This window comes from Lepidochelys olivacea (genome assembly GCF_965140295.1).
Source record: "Lepidochelys olivacea isolate rLepOli2 genome assembly, chromosome: 11".
Taxonomy (NCBI): domain Eukaryota; kingdom Metazoa; phylum Chordata; order Testudines; family Cheloniidae; genus Lepidochelys; species Lepidochelys olivacea.
This window is the reverse complement of record NC_140421.1, coordinates 11,580,837-11,594,608: the sequence shown is the minus strand read 5'-3', so window position 1 is coordinate 11,594,608 and position 13,772 is coordinate 11,580,837. Positions and strand designations below refer to the sequence as shown.

The following is a 13,772-nucleotide window of genomic DNA, read 5'->3' as shown; positions in this document are numbered from 1 at the left end:
TTCATAATTCTTCTCCCTCACTAGTTTATACCCTTTTACGCTTTCCCTTCCAGCTCTTTTATTGAGCTAAACATTGTTTAAATACCTTTATGCTTTCTGTAATGGTGAAATTCACCTCTGTGTAGAGATTGGTACAAGCCTAAGCACTGCTTAAATTCAACCTACACCTTGTATGAGATTTAAGCGGTGCTTAGCTCTCTGCACTTCACCTTAAAGTGTCAGGTATTATTGGTCAGCATTGGCCAGTCACGATGGCAGATTGCTGTTTAGATCTTGATCCTGCAAGTTGTTATGAATGGGGAGAGCCTTCCTTCCACACACAGCCCAAGTGAAGTAGTCAACGCTGCATGTGTATGGTGGGGTTCATCTGCTTGGAACAACTTGCAAAACTGGAGCCTAAACTTATAATCACTCTTTTTGTTATAATTAAGACGTAATTATTTGTAGGGGTTTGTTTGCTCTTCACCACTACTGCAGATGTCCTTTAACTTTGATACAGCTTTGTATAAACAGATGGTTTTATTCCAGTGCATAAAACATGCATTTTTGTGGTGCACATTCGGAGGAGTCAATGCTGCTTACATTGTTTTTGGGTTTTGTTTTTCACATATTCCATCTGCAGTGACTAAACCAGTTTATAACATATTCTGGGTATACTGTGTAGTGCTAGTCTCTTGAAAACAGAACAGAAATTCACCTGTTTTTAGATTATACAGAACAAGGGAGTCAAAGGTTCTAAATAAATGTCCTGGTCAGTCTTAGTGGAGTACTGTTAGTAACCATGCTGTTTTCACCCTTTGTGTTCTTCCTGCTCCTTCTTTTTTAGATTGCCTGTCCCGTTCCTCCTCTTTGCGTGCCTTTGTCCTTCTCTCTGTATTTGTAAAGTGTTAGGAGATGCTGGGATAAAGGGAATTCTAGAAGCATTATTTCTCAGTGTCCTTTTTGGTCTCTGCTCTCCATTTCCTGTCCTATTTCTCTCTTCCTCCCCCCTTTTTAATGGCTATTCTCCCCCCGATCTTTATTCCTTTGTATGTGGTGCTTTGCCAGGCATTAGAAATGTAGCAGAGGAAACTAGCTTGGATTGCACAATGCAGCCGTCCTTTTCCAGCACTTCCTTTCTCTAACATTCTCCATGAGTGAAGAATGAAATACGGGGGGAGCTAACAAACCCTGGTAGCTTGTTACTGGAGATGGCCTGAACCAAAAGCATGACCATTTTACCTATGCAATGCCACTCGCGCTGCAAATAGGTGCTAGATAAATGAAGCATAGTGGAAAACTAGGCATTTCAAAAACTAAGCCCATTACATTCAGCTGCAGTAGGTTTGAGTTCCCACATTTCTTACCAAACAAGCTTCAATCTCTTGCTATCCATCCCTATGGAAAAACTTCCTATACCATAAGCCTCTGGGACAAAACCATTAGAAAAGGCTCCTCTTAGACAAAAATACTTTAGGGAGAATTAGGGCAAAAATCTCTTGGATGGGAACAGACACAAAAGAAGCTGTTCTTGTTTATGGAGGGCCATGAGTATGTGCTTGTCACTGTACAAGACAACACAATCTCTACCCTCAGCGAGCTCACAAGATAAATCAAACAGCAAGTGTTCCCAAGTGACTGACAGATATTTGATGGCTTGCTATATTTGGCCACCGCCAGTACATTGGCTCCATAAATGCACTTCCTCTGAGCTTTTGAGCAGAAGTACCTACCCTTATCTGATGCATCTGTCAGGATCTAGCCAAATAAGCTGATTTCACACCATATGAATCCCTCCAGACAGACTGTAGGAGGAGTCTCCAACAATCCTGGATAATTTTTAACTAAAGGAGCTGTAGTTTAGTTATATACCCTAAAGTAAGGCTAAACATAGCTCATCCTTCAGGGCATAAACCAATTGCCTCGGGGGCAGTAAGGAATCTTTCCCATCATCACACATTTTGCTGAGTGTAATACAGGAGAGGGGTGAGGTGGGTTTCCATATTCCACTATGAATTTAGCACTCATGAAAGGAACTGGATTGTCAGCTGTGGAGACAAAGTCTCTGCATAAGGACAGGTGTATTAAGGAAAATGAGTTTAAATGTCTCCATGCTATCCTGCCAATATACCTGAACTCTGAGCTGGGAGGATTGGGGGAGGGAGGACACTTCAGTCAAAACTTTCACTCAGTCTTTGGCCTCTCTTCTGAGGCTGCCAACAGGAGAGACAGCCATGTTGGTGGTGGGTTTTGGTGACGTGTATACCTGTCTAAGAACTGGACTGAGACCACCCAACTGAAATCACCCTGAGTTGAAGAGCAGCTAAAATGCATTGAGAGAGTTTCCAGTAAGAGACCTGTCTGTTTTTCCATTGATTCCACAGAAAAGAAAAGCAGCAAGAAAGTGGAAAGCACACAGTCTGTTCAGACAAACAACGCCTTTGCACCAGTCTTCCTTAAAGGCCTGACTGACCTCAAGGTCATGGATGGAAGCCAAGTAATAATGACTGTGGAAGTATCAGGTGAGTAACAAAGTATCAGCATTATTTAAAAGAAAAACCTTGGATGCTAGACCTACCAAATAATTAAAATGTGTAGTGTTTGCCTTTTATGTCTTACTGAGAGAGACTTTGTAATTAAATATAATGCTTCAAGGAGCCAATTTTAACAAAGTAAAAATTAGGGTTGTCTGGACTGAGCCTGAAGGTGGATGAACACTGTCTATTGTTAGTGTTCAGATCTGCAGAAGGATCTCTTTATTGTAATAAGCAGAATAATATCAACTCCTTGTTGTTAAACTGAAATTAAGTCTTGAAGGGCTCATAATAGCCTGTGCTGTGAACCAGACAAGATTGAACTGCTGTCAGCTGGTGCAAGATTAGTGCTGTAGAAGAGAGATCAGCCCTAGTATGAACTTTGGTAACACAAATCTCTGGCAGCTAACTTTGATCAGAGGATCTAAAATGTCATTTTATAGCTCACACCTTTATTATTTTTTATCTCCAAAAGAGCTGTACTAAAAAATACTCAACGTTACCTCCTATCACAGACATCTCCATTGATATCCATGGCTCTTTGATTCCCTTACTCACACTGAGTAGTACCTTACTATTGAGCAGTCCTATTTAGTCCATATGGGATGGTGCAAGGGGTAAAGTACTGCCCAGTGTGAGTAAGGGTCTCACCTGCTTGACCCAGAGTTGAACTATTAAAACAAACAAACCCCAAGCCTACCACCTTTTGGCTAAGATCTTCCCTATGGAGCAACCAACATCTCATGGAAAACCTTCTACTGGAAATAATTTTGCCTGTTACAATAATTCGAGAAGGTGACTGGGAAACAGCCTTTTGGACAAAAGTTGTCATTGTACTTTGTGCTCTCACCAGGGACCTCTCGTTTAAGCTAGCATCTGTTTCTTTTGGTGTTCATCTGCTGCTTCTTCAAGTAGATGCAGCTGTGTATTCCACTCAGGATCCAGCACACTGGAGCCAGAGAGTTTTGCCTTGCAGTACCCTTGGAGGCAGTGCTCATTACCCCTCCCCTGGCTATATGAGGCAGCACTACCTCAACCCCCCTCAGTTCCTTCTTACTGCGTGTGGCTAGAGTCACAGCTGTGTGGTTCTTAACTTCATAAACTCTCTCTCTATAGTTGAGAGACTTTTCTAGTTGTATATAGTTAGTTCCCTTAGTTTTAGTGTTGGTTGAGATTTAGTGTGAATTACCTTTAGTTAAGTATTTCCCTAGTGATACCCTCATTGTCTGTTGGGGGGGGGGGGGAAGTAATACTCATGTACAATGCTTGCTGTACTTGGGCAAGGCCCATGTCAGGGAGTGGTGGTCAATTTGTAAATCATCCACAAAATGGACTCAGGTGGCTAGGGAACTTTGCAGGCCACATGGCCCGCTTCAACACCAAGGCCTATATCAGATTGAAGGTCGCCCTCAGGTTCTGAAACTGCTGCTGTTTTGCACTCTGGATCTAGTGCTTCACTGAAGAGATGGAGGAGCTGATTCCCCCCCTCAAGTGCACCAAGGAAAAGTTTGCATAAGGCCAATTGAGACCACTCCAGATCTCATGGAGACTCTTCTCTTCCAGAAAGAGCATGGACCCACCCAGTATTATTGCCAGCATGCAGGGTGGAGCAGGTCCCTCTCACCACTCCCCGGTACTGTGTAGGGAGGTTAGAGACCCTGTACTGTCTACTCCAGTTCCAGCTCTGGAGTCTCTGTTGTCTGGTACCTATAAGGGTGACGTCGGCAGCAGCTGTTTCCATGCTGGTGGCATATCAGGCTGCAGTGGGCCTCCTCTGCCTTTCTGTCCTGAGCTCTGCCTTGGTCCAGAACTGTTCCAAGGCTAACCTAGTTTATAGCCCTGGTGGCTGGGTGGGCGACTGAACTGGTGTCTGTTGGCACTGCACCCCCGTGTTTCCCTTCTGCATCCTGTGGAAGTGGGGTAGTGCCAGGCTCAGGACCTCCTCAGCACCAGGAAACTCCTTGTTACTGTGCTGTGCTCAGTGCCACCAGTGTTACTGGGGCAGCACTTGCCACCCTCCACTTCATCACTGTCAGCTGCATTGTTACCACTCCTGGCACCCATGGGACACTCAGCTGAAGAGGTCGCACTCCCTCAGCTTACCCTAAGGTAAGATCACCAGGTAGATCAGTGGCAGGGACTGTTGATTTGATGCCTGGACCTGCAGCAGTTCAGCTTTCCCCTTACAGAGCCTCCAGAGTCATCCTGTCCAGGTTCATCAGTCCAAGAACAGGATCCAGCCTGCTTCAGTTAGTAGCCTCTTTTTTTTTGTCTCCAGCTGATTCAACAGTGCCTGGCTCTTCCTTTCCTTTAGTGCCCAAGGACTTCAAGGCCAACCAGGACATTTTGCAGCACGTGGCTGCTTCCCTGGGCATTCAGGAGGAGGGACTGAAGGAGAATACCCATTGGTTGTTGGAGATCCTACAGCCGCCTGCCCTTGGGAGAGTGGTTTTCTCTATTAGCTATGTGCTCCTAGAGCCTGCAAAGATTCGTTGGAGCACGTCAGCTTTGGTACTCCCTCCTACAAAGGGCTTGAAGAAATGCTATTTTGTAGCAGAGCAGGGATTTGAGGGCATTTACTCCATCTGGCCCCAAATTCTCTGGTTGTAACTGCCATGAATGATAGAACCCGGCAGGGCAGATTTAAGTTCACTTCTAAGGACAAGGAGTAGAAAGATCTAAACCTCCTCTTCCCTGCAAATGTGGATTGTGAACCAGTAGGCACTGTTGTCCAAATAAGATTTTGTGAATTGGACGGCTGTGTCTAAGTTTGCAGAACAGTTGTCTGAAGCCTCCAAGGAGAAGTTTCAGGGGTTCGTCACCAAAGGCTGTTTGGTGGCTAAGACATTGCAGTCCACGCTGAATGTCAGACACTTCGACAAGAGTGATGGCCTCAGCAGGGGCATGAGAAGGGTGTCCTTGCTGGAGAATGTGTGCATTGCTCCCAACATGCAACAGACTAAGGAGGATTTGCCCTTCAACAGCTGAGTGCTTTTTTCAGACAAGATGGACAAGACTCCACTTCAAGGATTCTAGGGTTATGTTACATTTCTGGGAGGTGTATATTTCCCGCAGTGCAAAGGTGCCACTATGGAGGTCAACAGCAGCACCAATACTGTCTGCAACACACCTTTGAGCTGCCTGTCCCTTCCCCAAGACAATGGCTCTACCTCAGAAAGGGGCATAGGTCTCAGAAGAGAAAGTATTCAGGTCCGGGTTTGGCCAGTCAAAACGCCCCTCCCCTCTGATGCCCTGAGCTCCCATTTTTACTCTTTTGTCCAGAGCAATGGTCCAAGTCATCGCCTCTGTTCAGAACTGGCTGGCTAGCTATCACAATGCTTGGGGCTTGATTATCACTGACAGCTGGGTCCTAAGCACTATCAGATTTGTCTATGCCATCCAGTTTCTCTCTACCCCACCCTCTGTGGTCAGAGCAGGAGACCTCACTGCATATCAACGTCCTGGAGCTTCAAGCCATCTACAATACAGGTCATGCCTTTCTGGACTGTATGAGGGGCTCCATGGTTCACCTACGTACCAATACCACCACAATGTATTATGTCAGCAGGCAAGGGGGAGCAAAGGGAAGCACACTCTGGGGTGCTCTGCTAAAAGGCAATCAGGTTATGGCAGTTCTGCATTGAGGAGAGTATCACTCAATAGCTGATCACTTGCCTGGTGTCCAGAATCTCCTTGCAGACCATCTCAGCAGGAATCTTGTCCTGAGTCATGGGTGGTCCCTGAAGACAAGCATCGCACAGGTCATTTAGGAGCATGGGGCATTCCAGTGATCGACCTGTTTGCTACAAGGGACAACAGGCAGTGCTGTCTGTTCTGCTCTTGAGAGGGCCTCAGTCTGGGCTCCCCGACTGATGCCTTCTATCTCAGCTAGGAATCCGTTCTCTTGTACACTTTTCCCCCCGATCCCAATCATTCCACAGGTCATCCTCCAGCTGAAAGCAGATTGGGCCAAGTTCAACCTCATTGCCCTGGCATGGCTGAGGCAGTGTTGTTTCTCCGGCCTTCTTATGTTGGTGATTCAGCCTCCCATATCCCTTCCTCTCCATCCCAACCTACTCTAAAGAAAAAGTTACTTTACCACCACACCCAAAATAATTGGTCTAATGTGGTTTCTCAGTTTCATTTGAGCCAGGGAGTGTATTTACTTGTGTTCTTTCCTAAGCCACATTCATCCCTGGAGAGCATAGTCTCCAAACATTAGATGTCAGATGTCTAACCTACCTGGACAGGACTAAACCATTTCGTGCTTCGCCTCATCTGTGTCATATGCGGATCATATCAAGGGGCAAGTGGTCTCTTCACAACGATCTCTAGGTGGATAACATCCTGTAACAAGACTGCATACAAAATAGCTTTGACTATACCGCCTCAGCAGGTAAGAGCTCATTCTATGTCAATAGCATTCCTCAGTGATGTTTCAATATTGGACATTTGCAGGGCTGCCACTTGGTTGTCCATACCAACGTTTATGAACCATTATGCCATTACTGTGTCATCCAGCGTGGATGCAAACATTGGTTGGGCGGTCTGGCAGTCCTTGTTTAGATAGGATCCGAGCCTTGCCTCTCGGGGTGGGTACTGCTTGTGAGTCACCTAAGCGGGATAAGCAGCTGCATCTACTTGAAGAGGAGGAAACGGTTACTTACTGTAACTGTGGTTCTTAGAGATGATGTGGATGTGTATTCCATGACACACTCTGTCCCCTCTGCATTGGAGCCTAGTCTTTGGGTGCTGAGCGTGAAGGAACCAACAGAGGGTCAAGGCAGCACTGCCTCATGTAGCCAGGCGAGGGGCTAGGGGCATGCAGCACTGCCTCCTACTGTTCTGCTAGGCACACTGCTCTGGTGTGCTGGGTGCGCACACACCTGCATGGGACACACATCTGCATCACCTCTCACAGAACCACAGTTACAGTAAGAAACCATTTCTTCTGCCAGTTCTTCCCTACCTGAAATCACAATCTTTGATCACTTCCATTCTGACCCTAATAGATGATTCTGGCTTGAATCTGGGTGCAGCAGATACAGATTCAACTTTACAAGTGGGTTTTGTTTCCATGCTGATCCCATACATGGCAGTAAATAAAAAAGGAGCTCTGGCAGGGGAGATAATGCAACAAGCCGAGTTGTGTTTATATCGGATGTCTTTCAGAGTGTTTCATGAGCTGTGATCCAGGTCCTGGCACAAAAAAAAGTGCAGCACGCAATAGGTAATCAGTGCAATTTGTGCCTGCTTATGCCATGGCTGAAATGGGCCTTTTCTGAGATCCTAAGAAGCTGATGAGGTTGCGTCTCTTTTCAGTTGTGTTGATGCCTTTTATTTTTTTGGTGTTGCTCAGCTAACCCACCTCCTGAAATTATCTGGCTGCACAATGGGAAAGAAATCCAAGAGACAGAAGACTTTCACTTTGAAAAGAAAGGCAATGAATACAGCCTGTACATTCAGGAGGTATTCCCTGAGGACACAGGCAAATATACCTGCGAAGCATGGAATGACTTAGGAGAAACTCAGACCCAAGCAACTTTGACTGTACAAGGTATGAAGCTTGAAGCTCTCTGAATTTAGGAAGAGCACAGAGGACGGCATTCCAGTCTGCTGGATGAGGGTCTATTTAAAGTAGATAGTGTATGTAAAGTATGTTGTGGTGGATGCTGTGAGCACTCAAATCTGTGTGTTTGGGTTAAGAGCTGTTGAGCAGAAGCAACTTCTCCATTTTTACTATGGAACTTCACATTACAGTTTAAAAACCTCATCCCTGCACACTATTGCTAAGGACAATGCAAGAATTATGCTAAATACTACTACAGACTCTGATTATCAAGGCTTACTTAGCTATGGACTTACTGTAAAACATTTAATGCTGTTTTTCTTTCTAATTAAAACACTGGGCATTTGGAAAACCTGCCCAGGAGCCAGGCATGCTGGCTTCTTTTATTATTAGCACCGAAAGAATAATGTGCGAGGAATACTTGGAATCTGCAATTTGAAAACAACCTCAAAGTCTGAGAAGACAACTTCTGTGTGATATAAATCCCATCCTTAATGTGGTTTGGGGTACAGGGCGTGGGCTCTGCCCTAAACTAAGTGCATGGGGCTTTAGGTGCCCTCAGCACCATCTCTTTTTAAAGAAAAATAGAGGGATGTAGCATGGTCAAGTCACTTAAGTATATAAGAAGCAGCCATAAGTCTTCAGGCACTCCAGTGTTGGTTCTTTCACTGGGGCCCTCGATAAATCAAATCTTCATTCAGTTTTTCCTCTGATTTTGGAGGCCCAAGTTGATGTGGTTGGTCCGGTCTTTCAAATGCACTGAGCATCGATAGCTCCCATTCGCATTATTTAGAATTATGGGGTGCTCATTACTTTTGAAATTTGGGCCCAAGATGTCTCCCTTTGGACACCCAAAAATCAGAGTTCCAAACATTGTCCTGAATTCCTTGTCTCAGTTTCCCTAAAATGGGATGCCTACTTCCCAGGAGTTATCTGATAAATTAATGTTTCTAAATGATTTGGAGGCGATGGGGCTTACTCCTTGGATACAGCAGACTGGCACACCTGGGTTTGCAATGGCTTTGTCTGCCTTACCCAGGATTCAGCCTTCAGGGTTCAGCCTCATGGCAGATCTGTTACACTAGCTTGTAACAGCCCCATGAATCACATTCCACTGACTCCACCCCTGCTTCCAGCTTGTCCCCCTACACTAGAGAAATCCTCAGCTTTCCATTTAGGGCAACTTTGTAACATGGGTCTAAATCTGGCCAACAATGTGATCTATCACTGCTTAATATTAGTATTACTAAGAGTTTCATGCAAGGCTAAAGGCCAGCTGTGTTATCAGGTTCGAAGATTATACCCTAAAGTGTTCAGAATTCCCTTGTGACCCTGTGGTTACTTTGCATATAGTTATCATAGAATCATATAGTGTAGTCAGTTGGATGCTCACACTTAGGTTGTGGCCATTTCTCTTGCTTATTTTTTCTGAATCCCACATTGCTCCTTCATTTGTGCACTGCAGAACCTCAGGACGGTATTCAACCCTGGTTCATTAGCAAACCACGATCTGTGACAGCGGCTCCTGGACAGAATGTCCTTATTTCCTGTGCCATTGCTGGAGACCCTTTCCCCACAGTTCATTGGTTTAAAGATGGGCAGGAAATAATGTCGGGAGCGGAGTGCGAGATCCTGCAAAACGAGGACATCTTCACGCTGATCATGAGGAATGTGCAGCGCCGTCAGGCTGGGCAGTATGAAATCCAGCTCAGGTATGTTCACCACAAAAGAAATACATGGTAGCAATTTTTTTGAGGTGCAGATTTGTTGTTTCCCCAGCCTGTGGAGCACTTCGATGTAGTTATTTTCAGACCCCTCCCACTTCCATCTCCCAAACTGCAGCTGGGCATCCCTCCCTCCTCTGTCCCTTGAACAAAACGAAACCCCTCCCATTTACATCTTCCTTTCGTAAGACCCACCCCAACTCAAGGGCAAAAACCTCCCACCACTCTAGGAAGGCAAAGAGCTTCAGGGTGCCTGCTTCACAGCCTTGCATTCACTCATCTCATTGGCTTACATGGTGCTGTCCTGGACAGCAAGCCTGTTATTCCCAACAGCCAGCCACGGCCTTTCAATGTAACCGGTCCTTCCCCTGCTGGTTCCTGATCTTATGGGAAGATCTGGATGGAGTTTAGCTCAATGGTTACAACAGGGGACCAAGTTCTATTCCTGGTATTGCCCCTGACTCCGTGTGTGACCTTGAGAGGTCACTTCATCTTTTGGTGCAACTCCTTACCACTTTATAAAACAGATGTTATAGGGGTTCATGAATGGTGGTAATGTGCTTTCTGGTCCCCGAATCAAAGTGCTGTAGAAATGTAAAGTACTATTTTGTGACTAAGAGTAGCTGGGTCCATGTGACAGGACAAAAGACTCATTTAAAGCTGCGACAGGAAATGAGGTGCATTTGAAAGACAAAAGGGGGACAGAGAAGGAAAGAGGGGGGGCATAATTTTCTTTGTAGATGCTAAAAAAAATCATGCTTGGCCAGCAGCAGTGGAAAAGGTAATATATATATCTAATTGTGGATGTTATGGCCAAGCCTATTTGTTTACCATGTTCATAGTCCTCCCCTGCTACCTCATTGGATTTTTTTCTAATGACCCCAGCTTTTTGAGGGAATGATCCCTCTGGGAAGGGCCATTTCATATGTTTGACTCACCTTGGGGCGGGGGGGGGGAAGAAAAATGCATTTCCCGACCATCTGCTTCAAATATTTTAATTTGGAATGAGAGCCTCCTTTTCCTGATCCCTCTTTTGGGCTAAGACACCATTATACATTGCCTTTATTGATCAAGATATTCCATGCTTGGGTTAATCCCCTAAAAACCTGGAAGGTGCTTTTTTAAAATTCTCTAGGATTTGCCTTTTAATCTGTTCTTAAAATTATGCCCCTCAAATCTAGCATCAACTTTGCTGCCTTTCTGTGTCACATAGAAAGTGCTGTAGCTTTATTCCCCCTTCTGATGGGGACAATCAGACCTAGAAACAGTCCCTTTCTTGTCATAAACTTAATTGTCTAACTTTAGACCGATTATTCTATGCTAGGTAGCGTACTTTGATATATTGCCTAATTTGGCTAATTTTGTGACTTTCTGTATTAAATTTTATTTAACTTCCATGGATCTTTGAGCCTGTGACATCAGGGGGGGAAAAAATCAATTTGCTCTGATTGCTCCACAGGCTACCTTTTTAGTCCAGATTAAACTGTCCACTAGTCAGACAGGAACTTCTTCAGTTCTATTCACTCTTTCTTGCACACGAAAGATTTTTTTCTACCCTATAGAACACACTGTGCAGCATACATGAGGAGGACACTAAAATTTTAAAGGGGCACAGAGGAGTCACAACGCCGATTCATTTTGGGTATCTCTTCACTGCAGAGTTAGCCTGGGCTTTTATTCGCCTAACCCCGCCTCCCCTCCACACACAAAAAACTCTCATTCAGGTTAAGTGATGCTTTCAGCCCATGCTAGGTGGTTTGACTGAGGGTGTGAGCTAGAAGCCCATATTCTGCTTTTATTCAGGCTGGTAACCCACCTTGCAGTATGGACGCAGGATTAATCATTCAAGTGCTGATAGTCCGTGACTTCTGTGTGCCCAGAAGGAAAGACAGCTTCTCCCACAATACACTGGGAGTGGCTCAGCTTACTGCAGCACAAAATAACCATGGGGCATGGCCCCAGAAGTCCTAGTGACACACACGGGTAAAGACAGCACTAGTGAGGACACAGTAACTCAAGTGTGACTTTGCAGTGTGGCACACCCAAGCTAGGATAACTTGGATGCTGATCACCCAGGCTAACTCTGCAGCAAGGACATACCTAAAATGGAAGGCTTACCATACCATAAATATGGTATAGAATAGAAGGTACAGCTAAGTGCAGAAAATTCTGTAACAAAGCCAGTGCTACAGGAGATTTCTGGTGGGCTAGATGCAGATATAAGAAAGCATAACAGAGAGGCTACATAAAAGTTAGTTTATTCCCTAATCCTTTTACAACAAGAATTGTTGGGGATCACACACAGATCAGTGCACTCATTTTGTTTGTTCTATTCCATAATAAAGGTATGTTGCAATTCTTGCTGGGTGAATTTTGAAATCCCTCTTTACACAGCTCTGATTTGTAAAAGTTTCAGTTACTATTCAGAGAGTAGAAACAAAACCGTGTGCTTTAGGTAACCAACCACTCACCACAAATAATAGCCTCAGAAATTTCAGCTGGTATAAATCAGCATATCTCCATTGTCTTCCATGGAGCTGCACTAATTGACAGCAACTGAGAATCTGGCCCAACATGAATAGTTCATGAGCGGCCCACGTTCTCCTGCACGCTCAATTGTTTGTGGAGTATGGAAATACATTTATTTCCAATCTAACCATTATCTGGGGCAGTGACAGCTGAGTCTATTTTCCTTCTCTTTAACTGCATGGCTCTGGGAGGGCTAGATGCCTCTGTCTCAGTGCTACTGGATTTTATGATAGCATGTAATGGGGTGCGCCACTCACCAGTAGTCTGGCACCTCCTCCTGGTCACTCTGGGGAATTAGCTCTTGAAGTTGCACACCATCACACCATCTCTCTCTCTCAGGTCTGTTGCTTCTCTCACAGCCCAGGAGCTGCAGTGTCTTCTTTGTGACTCAGCCCTCAGGCTAGGTCACTCGGCATCCCCCCCTACTGGGGGTATATCAGAGTCTTTCCTTCAGCAGCCCTAGGCAGTTTTCCCAAGCCTGTTCATTGCTTCAGGTGCCTTCCATAGCTAGTAGGGAATCTGGGCCCATCCTCTATTCTGGGCTCCAGTTCAGGGACCCTCAGCCCAGCAGTTCTGTGCTTTACTCTCCCAGCCCTCACTACTCCTTCCCTGGACTGCTTCCTACCACTCTTGGTTAGTCCCGTCCCTTCCAGTACTAGCTCCAAACCCTCCTCCCTTTTTCCAGGGAGTGACTGCTCTCTCCCAGCAACAACCCTTGTCTGTTGCCAGGTTCCTGGCTTTATAGGCCCCACCTATTACAGCCTAGCTGAACCTGCTTACAATCAATTCCTTGCACCCTGGCTCTTCCTCCAGGTGCAGCCTGTGAAGTTAATAGGCCTAGCTGGCCACTTTAACCCCTTTCAGTCCTGTGTGGGGTGGATAGCCCATCACATAGTGTAGCTGAGAAATCCCAGCTATAGAGCAGGCTGGTAATGTAGTGCACCAGAAGATCTTAAAACATAGTCTATTTTTCTTCAAATGAAGTGTACTTTACCATTTCTCGTATTAATTTTATATAGCACCTTGCACAAGCCATAAAGCACTTGCACGGTGACATCCTGCCCCCCTGAAGCTGATGGCAAAACTCCCATTGACTTCAATAGGGACACCTTTAAAGAGTTAGAGACTAATCAAGTGTGATATTCTATCTATCTTAGGTGTTTCTAAGATGCTTTTCTCTGAGGTTTCTAAGCACTACTAAATGTTATTCATGTCTTCCCCAATTTTCCATTTGCATTGACTACCCACAAATTCAAAAAGCATGTTAAAAATCTTTAGGCCTCTTACCGTCATTCTTCCACTCTGTTGTGTCCCAGTTAATTCACACAGGCATACAACCCAGTCTGGTTATTGTGTTCTATCAGTGGTTATTATTTAGCTCCCTTTCTTCTTCTCTTTTCTTTCCATAAATGCTAACTGGCCTAGTTGCTTACCTTG

General features: G+C 45.1%; 2 protein-coding genes across 5 annotated transcripts in view; one reads left to right on the top strand and one right to left on the bottom strand.

Moving 5' to 3' along the window:
• The window catches only part of LOC311528376 (uncharacterized protein), a 72,711-nt gene extending 59,681 nt beyond the window's left edge, over positions 1–13,030 (bottom strand). Inside the window, exon 1 of the mRNA XM_084643350.1 lies at positions 12,593–13,030. The gene's annotated coding sequence lies outside the window, so the exon portion shown is untranslated. The remainder of the gene's footprint in view (positions 1–12,592) is intronic.
• Positions 1–13,772, top strand: part of MYLK (myosin light chain kinase) — a 325,099-nt gene that overhangs the window by 211,214 nt on the left and 100,113 nt on the right. For all 4 annotated transcript variants that reach the window (XM_084643345.1, XM_084643346.1, XM_084643344.1 and 1 more), the window contains exons 12-14: positions 2,364–2,501; positions 7,873–8,070; positions 9,548–9,794. In XM_084643345.1, coding sequence (XP_084499471.1) covers positions 2,364–2,501; positions 7,873–8,070; positions 9,548–9,794 — 583 coding nt within the window. The remainder of the gene's footprint in view (positions 1–2,363; positions 2,502–7,872; positions 8,071–9,547; positions 9,795–13,772) is intronic.